This window comes from Entelurus aequoreus, linkage group LG09 (assembly GCF_033978785.1).
Source record: "Entelurus aequoreus isolate RoL-2023_Sb linkage group LG09, RoL_Eaeq_v1.1, whole genome shotgun sequence".
NCBI lineage: Eukaryota > Metazoa > Chordata > Actinopteri > Syngnathiformes > Syngnathidae > Entelurus > Entelurus aequoreus.
The window spans coordinates 30,470,606-30,483,318 of record NC_084739.1 but is presented as its reverse complement, the minus strand read 5'-3'; the positions used below and the strand labels follow the sequence as shown (position 1 = coordinate 30,483,318).

General features: G+C 37.7%; 1 protein-coding gene across 5 annotated transcripts in view; it reads right to left on the bottom strand.

Moving 5' to 3' along the window:
* The window catches only part of LOC133657336 (disrupted in schizophrenia 1 protein-like), a 189,672-nt gene that overhangs the window by 10,933 nt on the left and 166,026 nt on the right, over positions 1–12,713 (bottom strand). For 2 of the 5 annotated variants that reach the window (XM_062058538.1, XM_062058540.1), the window contains exon 18: positions 4,858–4,981. In XM_062058538.1, coding sequence (XP_061914522.1) covers positions 4,858–4,981 — 124 coding nt within the window. Of the gene's footprint in view, positions 1–4,857; positions 4,985–12,713 lie in introns of those variants that run through there. The other 3 variants (XM_062058537.1, XM_062058539.1, XM_062058541.1) reach the window with 2 other exon arrangements.

Genomic DNA, 12,713 nt, shown 5'->3' with positions numbered 1-12,713 from the left:
CACACATTCTGGAAATGCTATTGCAAAAATTAAAAAGAACATTAAAAAAAGTGGAATGAGGTGATATCTAACGAGAAAAAATTGCACTGTTGACACAAAAGCTGCCATGCAGGCTGTTTTTTTTTTCTTTTGTCTTTCTTTATTTTTTATTTTTTTGCCATTGCTCAAAAAAAAAAAAAAAAGACAAACAATCCATGTTATAATGAATTATTTTCAGGTCTCCAATTACTTCAAATATTTCACTTTAAAAACATTTATGTGGTAAATATTGCATATATTGTGTAGTTGCCATATAAAAACATCAAAGTTTTCTTTGATAAAAGAGCAAAACAAACATAATAATAGATCAAACGTAAAATCGACAGATGTATCTGAACCTAATAAAAATGTATCACTTTATGAGTGGGGCACCTTTTGGATCCCAAATATATTTAGTGGTATTTTATTTATCTTTTCACTGTGATGACTCAAAAATATTAAATAATTAAAATCAATGGTGTCCTGCATTATTGATATTTTAAGGCTCTAATTACTAAATACTGCATATTTCAGTTTTACTATAAAAAACAAAGTTGTTTTTGACAGAAAAGCCATAAAACCTTTTTTTTTTTAAGTTGATATAGAGATTTACTGTAAGCGTTAAATAAAAAATAATAATACAAATTAGACTTATTTTTAACATTTTAATAACTGAGACCCTTTATGGTCCCCGGGACCCCTAAAGGTAAAATGAAATAAAAAAATCCATATATTTTGTTATGATTTAAAAATTAAAAATATCAAAATGGCCCCCACATGCTTTATTTTTTCCGTTTGCGGCCCTCAGTGGAAAAAGTTTGGACACCCCTGCGATAAACAATATTATTGTCAGCATTAGTTTTAGACCAAAATAATAATAATAATAATAATGCCAGATTCCTTTCAAATGCAATTAACTTTGATTTCTCATTAGTATTTTTTACCGTTGTTTAGTGAAAGGTCAATAACGTTTAATTTTTCTAAAAAAGTAAACAATAAAAATAAAATGTTATCTCCTCAATATATGTTAGCATAAATGTGAAAATTTTCCCCAGTTGCAAACACTGGGTCAGGTAGATTGTTGTGTTGCTTTTTGTTGCCATCATTTTCCAACAAATTCGGCACACTAGCTCGTTCTACCGTGTTGATGGGCTCATATTGCTCATTCAGTTTGAAGCCAAAATATTCCGACACCGATTTATTTTTCCCTCTTAATTTTCATTACTTTGCGGTCACTTTGTCCATGCGTGTCCTGTGTGTGTAAGCTAGCGGTCACGCCTTCGCTCATCAAAAAAAGATTGTGGATGACTGACAAGAGGGTTTACTCCATTTATGTCTATTGAATAAGGTGCTGAGAGTGATGCACAGAGTGAACCCTCTTGTACAAACACAAAACAAAACACACAAGGATATTAAAGTTAAAGTTAAGTTAAAGTACCAATGATTGTCACACACACACTAGGTGTGGTGAAATTTGTCCTCTGCATTTGACCCATCCCCTTGGGGAGCAGTGGGCAGCACCGGCGCCGCGCCCGGGAATCATTTTGGTGATTTAACCCCCAATTCCAACCCTTGATGCTGAGTGCCAAGCAGGTAATTTACTTATTTATTCACGCAAAGGTCTTACGTGTCCTGCTGAGCTTTGGCTTGGAAACTATTATTTCTGTACTCCAAGTTGTTCTTCAGACAGTAAATGTAAGCCATAGTGAATTTGGTCTATAACTGGCACGTCGTGTGAGTTCTGCGTTTATTTAGTTTTCATATTTTCATTATTACATTTGGTACACAGCCTTAAAGGGGAACTGCACTGTTTGGGGAATTTTGTCAATCATCCACGATTCTTATGTGAGACAAGAACACACATGTCTTTCTCTTTCCTGTGCATTCTAAATAGTGAAATACTGCTTGCAAGAGGCAACTAACAATGCAAGTAATGGGAATATGATCTATTCTGCCTATAAAAACATCCAATAATGGCTTATGTACATGCTGTAAAAATGTATGTAGAGTAGTAACAGGTACACTCATGATACCATGTAATATATACAGTATTTTACTCATTTTAAACATTACCGTAACTTCTTTCACAGGTTTGTTGCTATGGGCTCTGTGAAATCAATGTCAACAACAATAGCAAAGAGAGCGCTTTCTGTGTGAGATTTAATGAGGGCCTTTGAGAACAGAAGAACATAAAATGGTGACTTACTATGCCTGCTCTCACTGGGATGCGTACTGATGAGAAAGTAGTATCTTTCAGAACTTGTGCTCTCCTTGAGCTGTTACATTCAGAATATTCCTCACTGAACAGATAAAAAATACTTTGTGAGTTTGCAATGGTCTTATCTTGCGTTCCATTTGTTGATGCTTTTATAAACTCAAAATCAATTCAGCAGCAGAAGCTCTTGCTCCTTCTTTATTTTGTGATGGTCGCAATCTACGTTATTGACAGCTAAAGATAGCTAGTAGCTAAAAGGTGATGTCTCACGACACCAGAAAAGTAGTTCCTCAGGGTTAGCTCTTACAATAACAATGTGGCAATAGCGTGGTTAGTATGCAGGTCACAGCATGTGAATTGAGTATTTTTGGCGTTTTTTCTATGTTTTTTTAGGCCCTTTTTAAGCGGAATAGACTAATACAAATTACCTGCTTTGTTAACCCTTTCGTACTAGCATTTTTCAATATTTAGAAAGCACAAAAATGGAAAAACGTGTGTGTTCCTGTCTCAAGGATTATGGACAATGGACAATATTAAAAAAAAAAAAAAAAAGGTGCAATTCCGCTTTTAGAATGTCATTCAATCCTGATGGAGACCTGTCCGTTATCAAGCAAAACTTTTCATTGATGTTTATCAGCTAATTTTTGCCAACATCCTAAAAGTTGAGAAAACCTACAGAACTCCTGAAACATAGAGAACACCACAAATACCAAAATAACGTACACTGTAAAAAAAAAATCCTATTTTTATGGTTAATTTACTCTAAATTTCTAGTGTAATTTTTCAGTGTGGCGTATATTTCTTACAGTGTTAAAGCTTTTTATTCGACTACCCTCAGTGTAACCTGTATTGCTGTTGATGAAGTATGCGTTGCATTCTAATGTGTGTGCGTGCAGAAGCCGCAAATGTTATGTGACTGGGCCAGCACTCGTTTGGCTGGCTGGCTGGCGTTTGGAAGACTCCCGGGAAGATCGGTGGGCCAGCTTTAGTGTTAATTTGATATCGCCTCAAGGGCCAAGTGAAATTACACGGCGGCCAAATGTGGCCCGCAGGCCAGAGTTTGACACCCATGCTGTAGAATAAAGGTATTTTTCTGCAGAACTGTTTGCATCGTCACTTTATTAAAGGTGGTTGATCTTAACAATTCAGAAAAAATCTGTAAAATAATTGTATTTTTCTGTGGAACTGCCAGCATTGTCACTTCAAGGTGTTTGATCGTAATAATTTGGAAAAACTCTGTAGAATAAAGGTATTTTTCTGCAGAACTGTTTGCATCGTCACTTTATTAAAGGTGGTTGATCTTAATAATTTAGTGAAAATCTGTAAAATTACGATATTTTTCCGCAAAACGTTTCATGAAAATTTCTGTAAATATAATGTTTTTGATCACTGTTTGGTTTACAATGTTTTACTTTAATTTTATGGTTTTCGTTTGGCAGCCGTAGCTGCCAGTAGATGACCGTTTTTTTACAGAATTGTTTTTTACAGTGTACTTAAAAAACACTGTTTAAAAGCCCATCACTATGTTAGTGTGATTAATTAACCTAAGTCAAGTACAGCCTAATGTCTTCTACAAAGAGACTCGAGAAAGGACACACATACACCACAAATGGTGGAGAATACATTTTAAAATATTATTTTCTGTCTGTCCTCACATCTCCTTGTAGAGATGACAACTCAATTAAGCTCCAGACAGGCAGATGTTTTGATCTTCCAGTTCCTATGGCAACTGTAGCATCATCCTGTGTTTGGTTCCTGTTCAATTTCTCCAAGCAAATAACAATATTGTCCTGCTTCCTCAGTGACCTCAAGTGTCCATGCTGCTTTTTGCACGAGTACATATGCACTTCCAAAAAAGCAAAGAGGAATGGTACTGAAACAGAAAAGGTACAGAACGTAGGGCCAAGCTGACATCTTGCCAAGACTACAGCCCCTTATGGTTAACAATGATTTATTTTCTGGTGCATTGTGTCCCAAGTAAAGGCATGAGGGTTTTCCAGAAACTAGATAGCAAATCATTTCATTGCATTGTTGGACTGTCAATTTTTCTTTTGTAGGGAGAATGACCAAAAAACAAACTAATCTACATCCAATCAGTGTTCTAATTAGCACGGCAAATGAAGAATTGTGACCTGTAATCAGCTTCTTTGTGACTCATTATCATGGATATTATGATTTCCTCTGAGCCAAGCGAGAACAGGTGGAGGGGTTGAGGCGAGGGTTAGCAAAAAGACAGACCTGAAGGTATGACGGCATTCCAGTCATTACAGTGACATTCCTCTACTTGCCACAGAGCTGCCCCTGTCTGCCGACTCTCATCTCAGCACCCGTGAATGGTCACAGACCCTCCAATAACCTTGCTCTTACCATTTAATTTTCCAGGTGCCACATCCTACCTGTCAGGAGAAACCCTCTGATCCCCGCTCAGCCTTACTTTCCCTAAATGTCAGATAAGACAGCTTGAGCTATTTATTCTGTACCTCAAAGTACCACAGAGCTAACATTTGCTTTGCCCTGACATTCTGGATACGGGAGTTGGTAAGCCTCCAAAAAACGAGTCAAAGACGAATGCAGAGAAACAGAAGCCTTTTAAATATCTGTCTCCATGGAGAGTGAAAGGATATCAATCAGGGCCTGATCCCGGTTCAGTATGGCCGTCTGTAAGTCATCCTCCAAGGTCATTAGTCTGTCACCGATCAGCTCACAGCGCTCTGCCAGGTCTGCTGCTTCATCATCGCTGGACACGTCCTGCTGAGAGGAGACAACAATGGGAGAAGACAACATTTTGGACTTCATTCCACTATTTTGATGATAATTCCATTAACACTGCATATTTCTTCACTTGAACTGTACTTAGCAAACATGACATATGTTGTTTATCAATAAAATGGAACCCTAGTTTTTGTACACCCCACATTTCGAATGATTCGAAAGTTCACAAGTATTTTCGCCGACCTCTCAGAAAATAACTTACCATTGGACAAAGGAAAGGGCAAATGCCAGCGCTTTGATAATAAACAAGATAGGGGTGGGTGCTGAATTCGGTACTTTGTAGGTACCGACTGAAGGTTGTCGGTATTACCTGGTATCTATTCACGTAAAATCAGGCAGTGCCATATTTTTTTTGTATTCTTTTGTTGCTCGTGTCGGCACTTTCTTAAGAAAACCAGTCAAGCACTCAGTCATTTGACGTACTCAATGGCCTTGTGGTTAGAGTCTCTGCCCGGAGACTGGAAGGTCGTGAGTTCAAACCCCGCCCGAGTCATACCAAAGAGTATAAAAATGGGACCCACTGCCGCACTGCTTGGCACTCAGCATCAAGGGTTGGAATTGGGGGTTAAATCACCAAATGATTCCCAAGCGCGGCCACCGCTGCTGCTCACTGCTCCCCTCACCTACCAGGGGGTGAACATGGGGATGGGTCAAATGCAGATGATAATTTCACCACACCTAGTGTGTGTGTGACTATCGTTGGGACTTTAACTTTAACTTGATTACTCTGCCTGCGAAGTGACGTCGAACAGCCCATCTTACAGTAAACGCTCCAAAGTTTGGCTACATTTTACAAGAAAAGATTGCAACAGGGCTACCTGTGAAAACTGCAAGGTTGCTATTTTATCAAGAGGAGTACATACAAGCAAATTACTGAATCATTTGAACACACAGCATGCAATTACTATCAATGAATGTCAAGTTTTCGAACAATGCCGATCATCCCAGGAGCAGTCATCTGGCGTCAATACAACAGATGCTAACTGACACCGCCTATAATGTTAGCGCTATTACCTGTTCAATTGAAATGAATGACTTGTTATTTAAATGAGTATGACGAGAGACAGATTCTGACTGGCTCCAAGGCGGCCAGTAAGTACGTCGTCGGTACTTCTCTCCTTTCACCGCGGCAGGGAAGAGTACACTCAGGCCAGAACGGACGAATGTCACCGAGCAGTGACTAAGTATGTGTTCAAAAGCTTGCACCCATTTGCCACAGTGCTCCTTAATTTCGGTAGGTGAATGTTCAATTTTAGTCAGACACACGTTGCACGTTTTCCCTCAACCAGATTTTCACAGTCATTTCTATTGTACAGGTGAAAATCATAAAATTGTTATATTGTGTAAAAGTTAATCCATGTCAGCAATTCAACTTCAAATGTGAAACTGATATGTGATTATAACTCATTACATGCAAAGTGAGATACAGTATGTCAAGCCATTATTTATTATAATTTTGATGATCATGACTTGCTGTTTTAGAAAACCCACAATTTCTGAGATTTTCAATTCAAGGTTTTCTAAAGCTGTGAGCCATATTCATCAAAATGATATCAAACGAACACTTGAAAGAATGTGAGTTGTATGTTATGAGCTTATGTCAAGAAACCTTTGCACGATACTCAAATTTTGTGGGTCCACCAGTATATTTTCTAGGGAGATGACAAAGATTCTTAAAAGTTTTTAAAATGTTACATTATTGTGTAGTTTATTTTGCTAGATTCTACAGAAGACTATTTCTTATATATATATATATATATATATATATATATATATATATATATATATATATATATATATATATATATTAGGGCTGTGAATCTTTGGGTGTCCCACGATTCGATTCAATATCGATTCTTGGGGTCACGATTCGATTCAAAATCCTTTTTTTTTTCCTATTCAACACGATTCTCGATTCAAAAACAATTTTTTCCCCATTCAAAACGATTCTCTATTCATTCAATACATAGGATTTCAGCAGGATCTACCCTAGTCTGCTGACATGCAAGCAGAATAGTAGATTTTTGTAAAAAGCTTTTATAATTGTAAAGGACAATGTTTTATCAACTGATTGTAATAATGCAAATTTGTTTTAACTATTAAATGAACCAAAAATATGACTTATTTTATCTTTGTGAAAATATTGGACACAGTGTTGTCAAGCTTATGAGATGTGATGCAAGTGTAAGCCATTGTGACACTATTGTTCTTTTTTTTTTATTTTTATAAATGTGTAATGATAATGTCAATGAGGGATTTTTAATCACTGCTATGTTGAAATTGTAACTAATATTGATACTGTTGTTGATAATATTCATTTTTGTTTCCCCCAGGGATCAATAAAGTACTTTGTATTCTATTCTATTCTATTCTATTCTATACTTTTGGTTTGTGTCTCCTCTCAATTGCTCTGTTTATTGCAGTTCTGAGTGTTGCTGGGTTGGGTTTGGTTTTGGAATAGGATTGCATTGTTAAGGTATTGCTGTGTATTGTTTTGTTGGATTGATTAATTAAAACAAATAAAAAAATAATAAATAATTAAAATTAAATTTTAAAAAAATCGATTTTTTAAAAATGAGAATCGATTCTGTATCGCACAACGTGAGAATCGCGATTCGAATTCGAATCGATTTTTTACCACACCCCTAATATATATACTTTTTTTGTTTTTAAACAATTATGCTACATATGTGCCTCTTAAAACCTCACGTTTGGCTTTATAAGGTCATGTTACCTCTAAACTAAACAAAATTGATGCTAATCCACTTTTTTGTAATTTTTTTTCAAATAAGAATCAATGAGAACAGATAAGGAACTGAATCATTTCGCAGAATCAAAAATGGAATCAGAACCGGAAAAATGTTATCAATTCCTAACCCTAAATGTAAGGCTCCACTTTTCGAAATGCGTTGGCTCGATGCTACTGTATGTACTGATTATGCAAATACAGTGGTACATCATTTCATGCAGTATGATTTGATCCCACATGCATTAGCGGCATGTCAAAAAGCATTCGCCCACCAAACTTGTGAGAATGCGAGCATGACCAGCGAAAAAAATATACAGTGCATGCATAATTGGACATCCACAAAGAAAGCGGCCTTGATGCAGAAGGGCTGCACAGTTGGAGGTTCCTTGCCTTGCACCCCTGAAGCAAACTACCATTTTTACAGTAACCAGTCCTAATTTGCATATTTTTGGGTCAGCCAGCTTCCTAAACCAAGGCCAAAACTTGCAAGTGTGCAGCAACAGTCAGTATGTTTCCAGTTTATATGCACTAAATCACTCAAGATTCCCAAATGAAGTCAGTTTCTTGTTTTTTTACATGCGTACGCAAAGTCATTGTTTACATGCACTATATGTAACTTGACTGTTGGTCAAATGCTGTGTGACTCCCATATGCTAGAGGACGATTGTGGCCATTTCAGCTCATTAAGCTATGTGGGGTTGTAGATAGAGAAAGAAAAAAAAAAAATAAACTAGGGATTAGTTCAAAATTTTATTTATATTCTAATCAAATAAAAAAGTAAACTAAATAAGAAAAAGCACAGTAACATAATGTACAAATACATTTGAATTTACATGCTTTCAAGTAAAATAAAGCACACACAAGGATGCACCAGTTGTTATATGCTCCAACTGTAGTATTAGAAGCTGTCAAGTTATGAACTTACAAATGAATATTGGTGTTTGGGGGCACAACTTTCTAGCATTAGCAGTAGTGCAGTGTTTTTCACGCAGCTTTTGGACGACAGGAAGTCATAATTTTTGCAAAAGAAATACATCACCTGACACGTAGAGGTGATTTAGAAACTGTTCGGCTCTGTATTGTGGAGTTATTTTTTTAGTTTGAGGTGGCCGGCAGGAAGAGTGCATCCGGAAAGTTTTCACAGCGCTTCACTTGTTCCACATTTTGTTATGTTACAGTCTTATTCCAAAATGAAATAAGTTCATTTTTGTCCTCAAAATTCTATAGACAACACCTCATAATGACAATGTGACATTTTTTTTAAATTTCAAATTTACTTAAAAAAGAAACAGAAAAAAAAAGAAATCTTGTGTACGTAAGTGTTCACAGCTTTTGCCCAATACTTTCTTGATGCACCTTTGGCAGAAATCACAGCCTCAAGTATTTTTGAATACGATACCACAAGCTTGGCACACCTATCTTTGGGCAGTTTTACCCATTCCTCTTTGCAGCACCTCTCAAACTCCATCAGGTTGGATGGGAAGCATTGTTTTTCATCCAGGATGTGTCTGTACATTGTTGCTTAAAATGTAATTTCTGCCAAAGGTGCATCAACAAACTATTGAGCAAAGGCTGTGAATACTTATGTACATCTGTTTTTTAATTGTTTTCCTTTTTAATAAATTTGCACATTTTAGAAAAAACTAAAACCTTTTCACATTGTCAATATGGCATAATGCCTGTAGAATTTAAAAAAGAAATGTATAACATTTTCGTACTGGGCTGTAACAAAATGTGGAAAAAGTGATCCGCTGTGAATACTTTCCAGATGCACTGTATACTGTATGCTCGCAGCTGATCACAGTGATCGACCTGAAATTTATCACGATCATACAATCTATCAGATCAATTTTTAGGCGTTGCAGCGGCACCTGAATGAATGAATGTGACAGAACGCGCGTGTAATTATTACGACGGTCAACTGGATTAAAAAAAATACCGCTAGCCATATCATTTGTCCAGAATCTTAACGGCCCTCCTGGACTGACCCAATTAGGAACCGATACCAAAATATACCGGTACTTGGTTTACATCCCTACTCCTTACAGCAGTGGTCCCCAACCTTTTTGTAGCTGCGGACCGGTCAACGCTTGAAAATTTGTCCCACAGACCGGGTTTTTTGTTTTTTTTTTCCATAAAGAAATACAATCGTGTGTGCTTACGGACTGTATCCCTGCAGACTGTATTGATCTATATTGATATATAATCTATATATTATGTTTTTTATGTTGATTTAATAAAAATAATGTTTTTTTTGTTTTTGTTTTTGTTTTGTTTTTATTTCTTGTGCGGCCCTGTACCAATCGGTCCGCCCGGTGGTTGGGGACCACTGCCATACAGTACAGAAACTGACATCTAAAAATTGCCTAGTATTCCATTGACAAGATGCCATGGTCATAAGGACGACAGGAAACATCAAGACAATGTACTACTAGTGACCTGGCCATGCTGCGGGTATGTAGCAGCAGTGCATGATGGGAAAGTCAAGTTGGTCGGAGAGCATAGTGTAATACGGCACTTGAGCATTGAGTGAATGGAACCAGCCATAATTAGAGCAGCCTCTTTTGAAGACATCGTGTCCTAGTTTCTTTCTAATTATTGGACATGGAGAACGCACACATACACAAGAGTATACATACACACACACACACACACTATGTTGCCTATGTTCCTGTCAAGAAGTCAAATCTGACTCATGGCTACAGGCCGAAAATATCAACTCCCTGCAGCTCAGAGGTGTCACGACAATGAGAGGAGAGTCTGTATTGTATCTTGTGCAAAAGAAAGCACTCCCTTTTCGACGATGTCACGCTGCAACACAAATGTACAAACTCCAACAAAGCCAGAGGCACTGGTGTGTCACTATAGACTTGTCATCTCCAAAGTGAGTGAGATTAACAGTCCAGGTAACGATTACAGATAAAGACTTCAAGATAACATTATGTTCTTGTTTGTGTTCGTGCGTCTTCACTTCATGTGACGTTGGGATTCATGTCCTCCATCAACAAAAGGAAAGCTGGTCGAGTGAAAGAATTACTGAGCTGTTTGTTTTCAGGCTGTAAAGGTTAGCAGCTTCTTTAGCAGATAAGAGTGCCATGTTTGTGGAGCTGATTGATTCTATACCCCAGCCTCCAGCCGGGCCTTGCTTTAAGTCAATACAAAAACCACATGCTCAACGTAGACCGGCACATTCTTGATAGCTTTGTTGGCAACGTTTACTTTTTACGAAGATGTATCAAACCATTCAAGAGTTGTTACTGTGATCGATACAATGCAATCTTTCTTGCTCTTGACAAATGGGATTTCAGTGTCGTGTCAAACTGCATAAGGGAGAATTGCCAGCACTCACACAGATTGTGGCAGTTTGATGTACATTAGTGCTAATGTTAGGAGACTCGGAGTAAACAAAGCAGGCATAATCAAATAATGTAGAAATGCAATACTCAGATGCACAAAGGCCTTGTCATAGTCATCCAGCCAATTATGAGTCAAAGGCACGTGTAACTTCTGGGCTCACAGGGGTGTCGTTCAGCCAAACGCTATGCAGTGCAATCACAGAGCAACCTTACTTCCACAATGTTTTTTGTGAGTAATCCGTTCCAAAAATAAATTTCCCATAAGAAATAATGCAAATCTAATACATCTGTTCAGACACCCAAAATATTAACAGAACACATTGTATAGAGAATAGTTATAGTTTTACATGCATACTGCGGTTATGTTCAAGAACGCATGGACAACATCTTTGTGCTCACTGTCACAAACTCGCATGGCTGTTGTTGGCTTGACCCCAAGATGCAGGGACACCAGGCAACGTGCAGGTGCGATCGTCCCTTTGTTTGGACCTGTCAGGCAACTAGCATGGAGACAATCAAAGTATAAAGAGCGCTAAGGTGTGCACTCAGCGAGAAGTGTCGAGAAACACCCATGTACAATGAACCAGCTCCGCCTAGCAAATAAATCCTCCTAATTGTAGCAGGAGACAGGTATGGAGAATCAGCGCTCTTACAGGAAGCGGCATACAAAGGAGGAAGGAGCGCTGAAGATGGAAACAAACACCAAAAACGTGAAAAATGCAACACAAAGTCCAACCTTTCATAACATGCAATCACACCCAAGTACTAGATCGCACTTTACAGCAGAACACATCACACTGTCCTGACTTTGCAGAATGCTACTACTCCCAACGTTCCTTGGCCGCAGGGTGGGTTATTTTGTTGCCGTGCTCAATAAAAAAAAGCACAGAGTATGGGTCACTAATGCGTGGATGTGTTGTTTGTTTCTTTCACGCAATGTTTGGCCGTAGACAGTATACAAAAACTAGGGCAAATGAAAAGTGAGGCATAAGAAAACCGAGGTACCACTGTACAAGGTAAAATACAAACTTGCTTAAGTGTGCAGCTAACTATCCCAGATGACTTTGGGCGATACTTGGGGTACACCCTGGACTGGTTGCCAGCTAATGACAGGGCACACCATTTACTTCCACACTATGAGCAATTTTGAGTCTCCAATTACCCAAACGCGCCTGTTTATGGATAATAGCATGGGGAAATACATGAAAACTCCACATGGAGATGTCAAAGCTGAGATTCAAACCCAGGACCACCAGTGTCTTATGTTATTATATTGCCTGTTAATTGTAATGCAGGAAATCAGCTTGCAAATAAAAAAAACTAACTGTAAAAGTATAAAATATACTTCGATTACGAAGGACATACTGTGTTTATTGCATATGTACCGTATTCATCCAAATATTGGACGGCTGATCTTTATCCATGAAATTTCATTATCACAATTCTCAGGGACTACACAGCTATTTGCCAACTCTTCTTCATTGATCACCACCATCATAAAATAAAAGTAGAATGGAAAAACAAATAGATTGTATATGCTTAATTGTGTTTCATTGTATCCATTAAACCATATCCAATTGTATTTAAAATACATAAAGTGTGT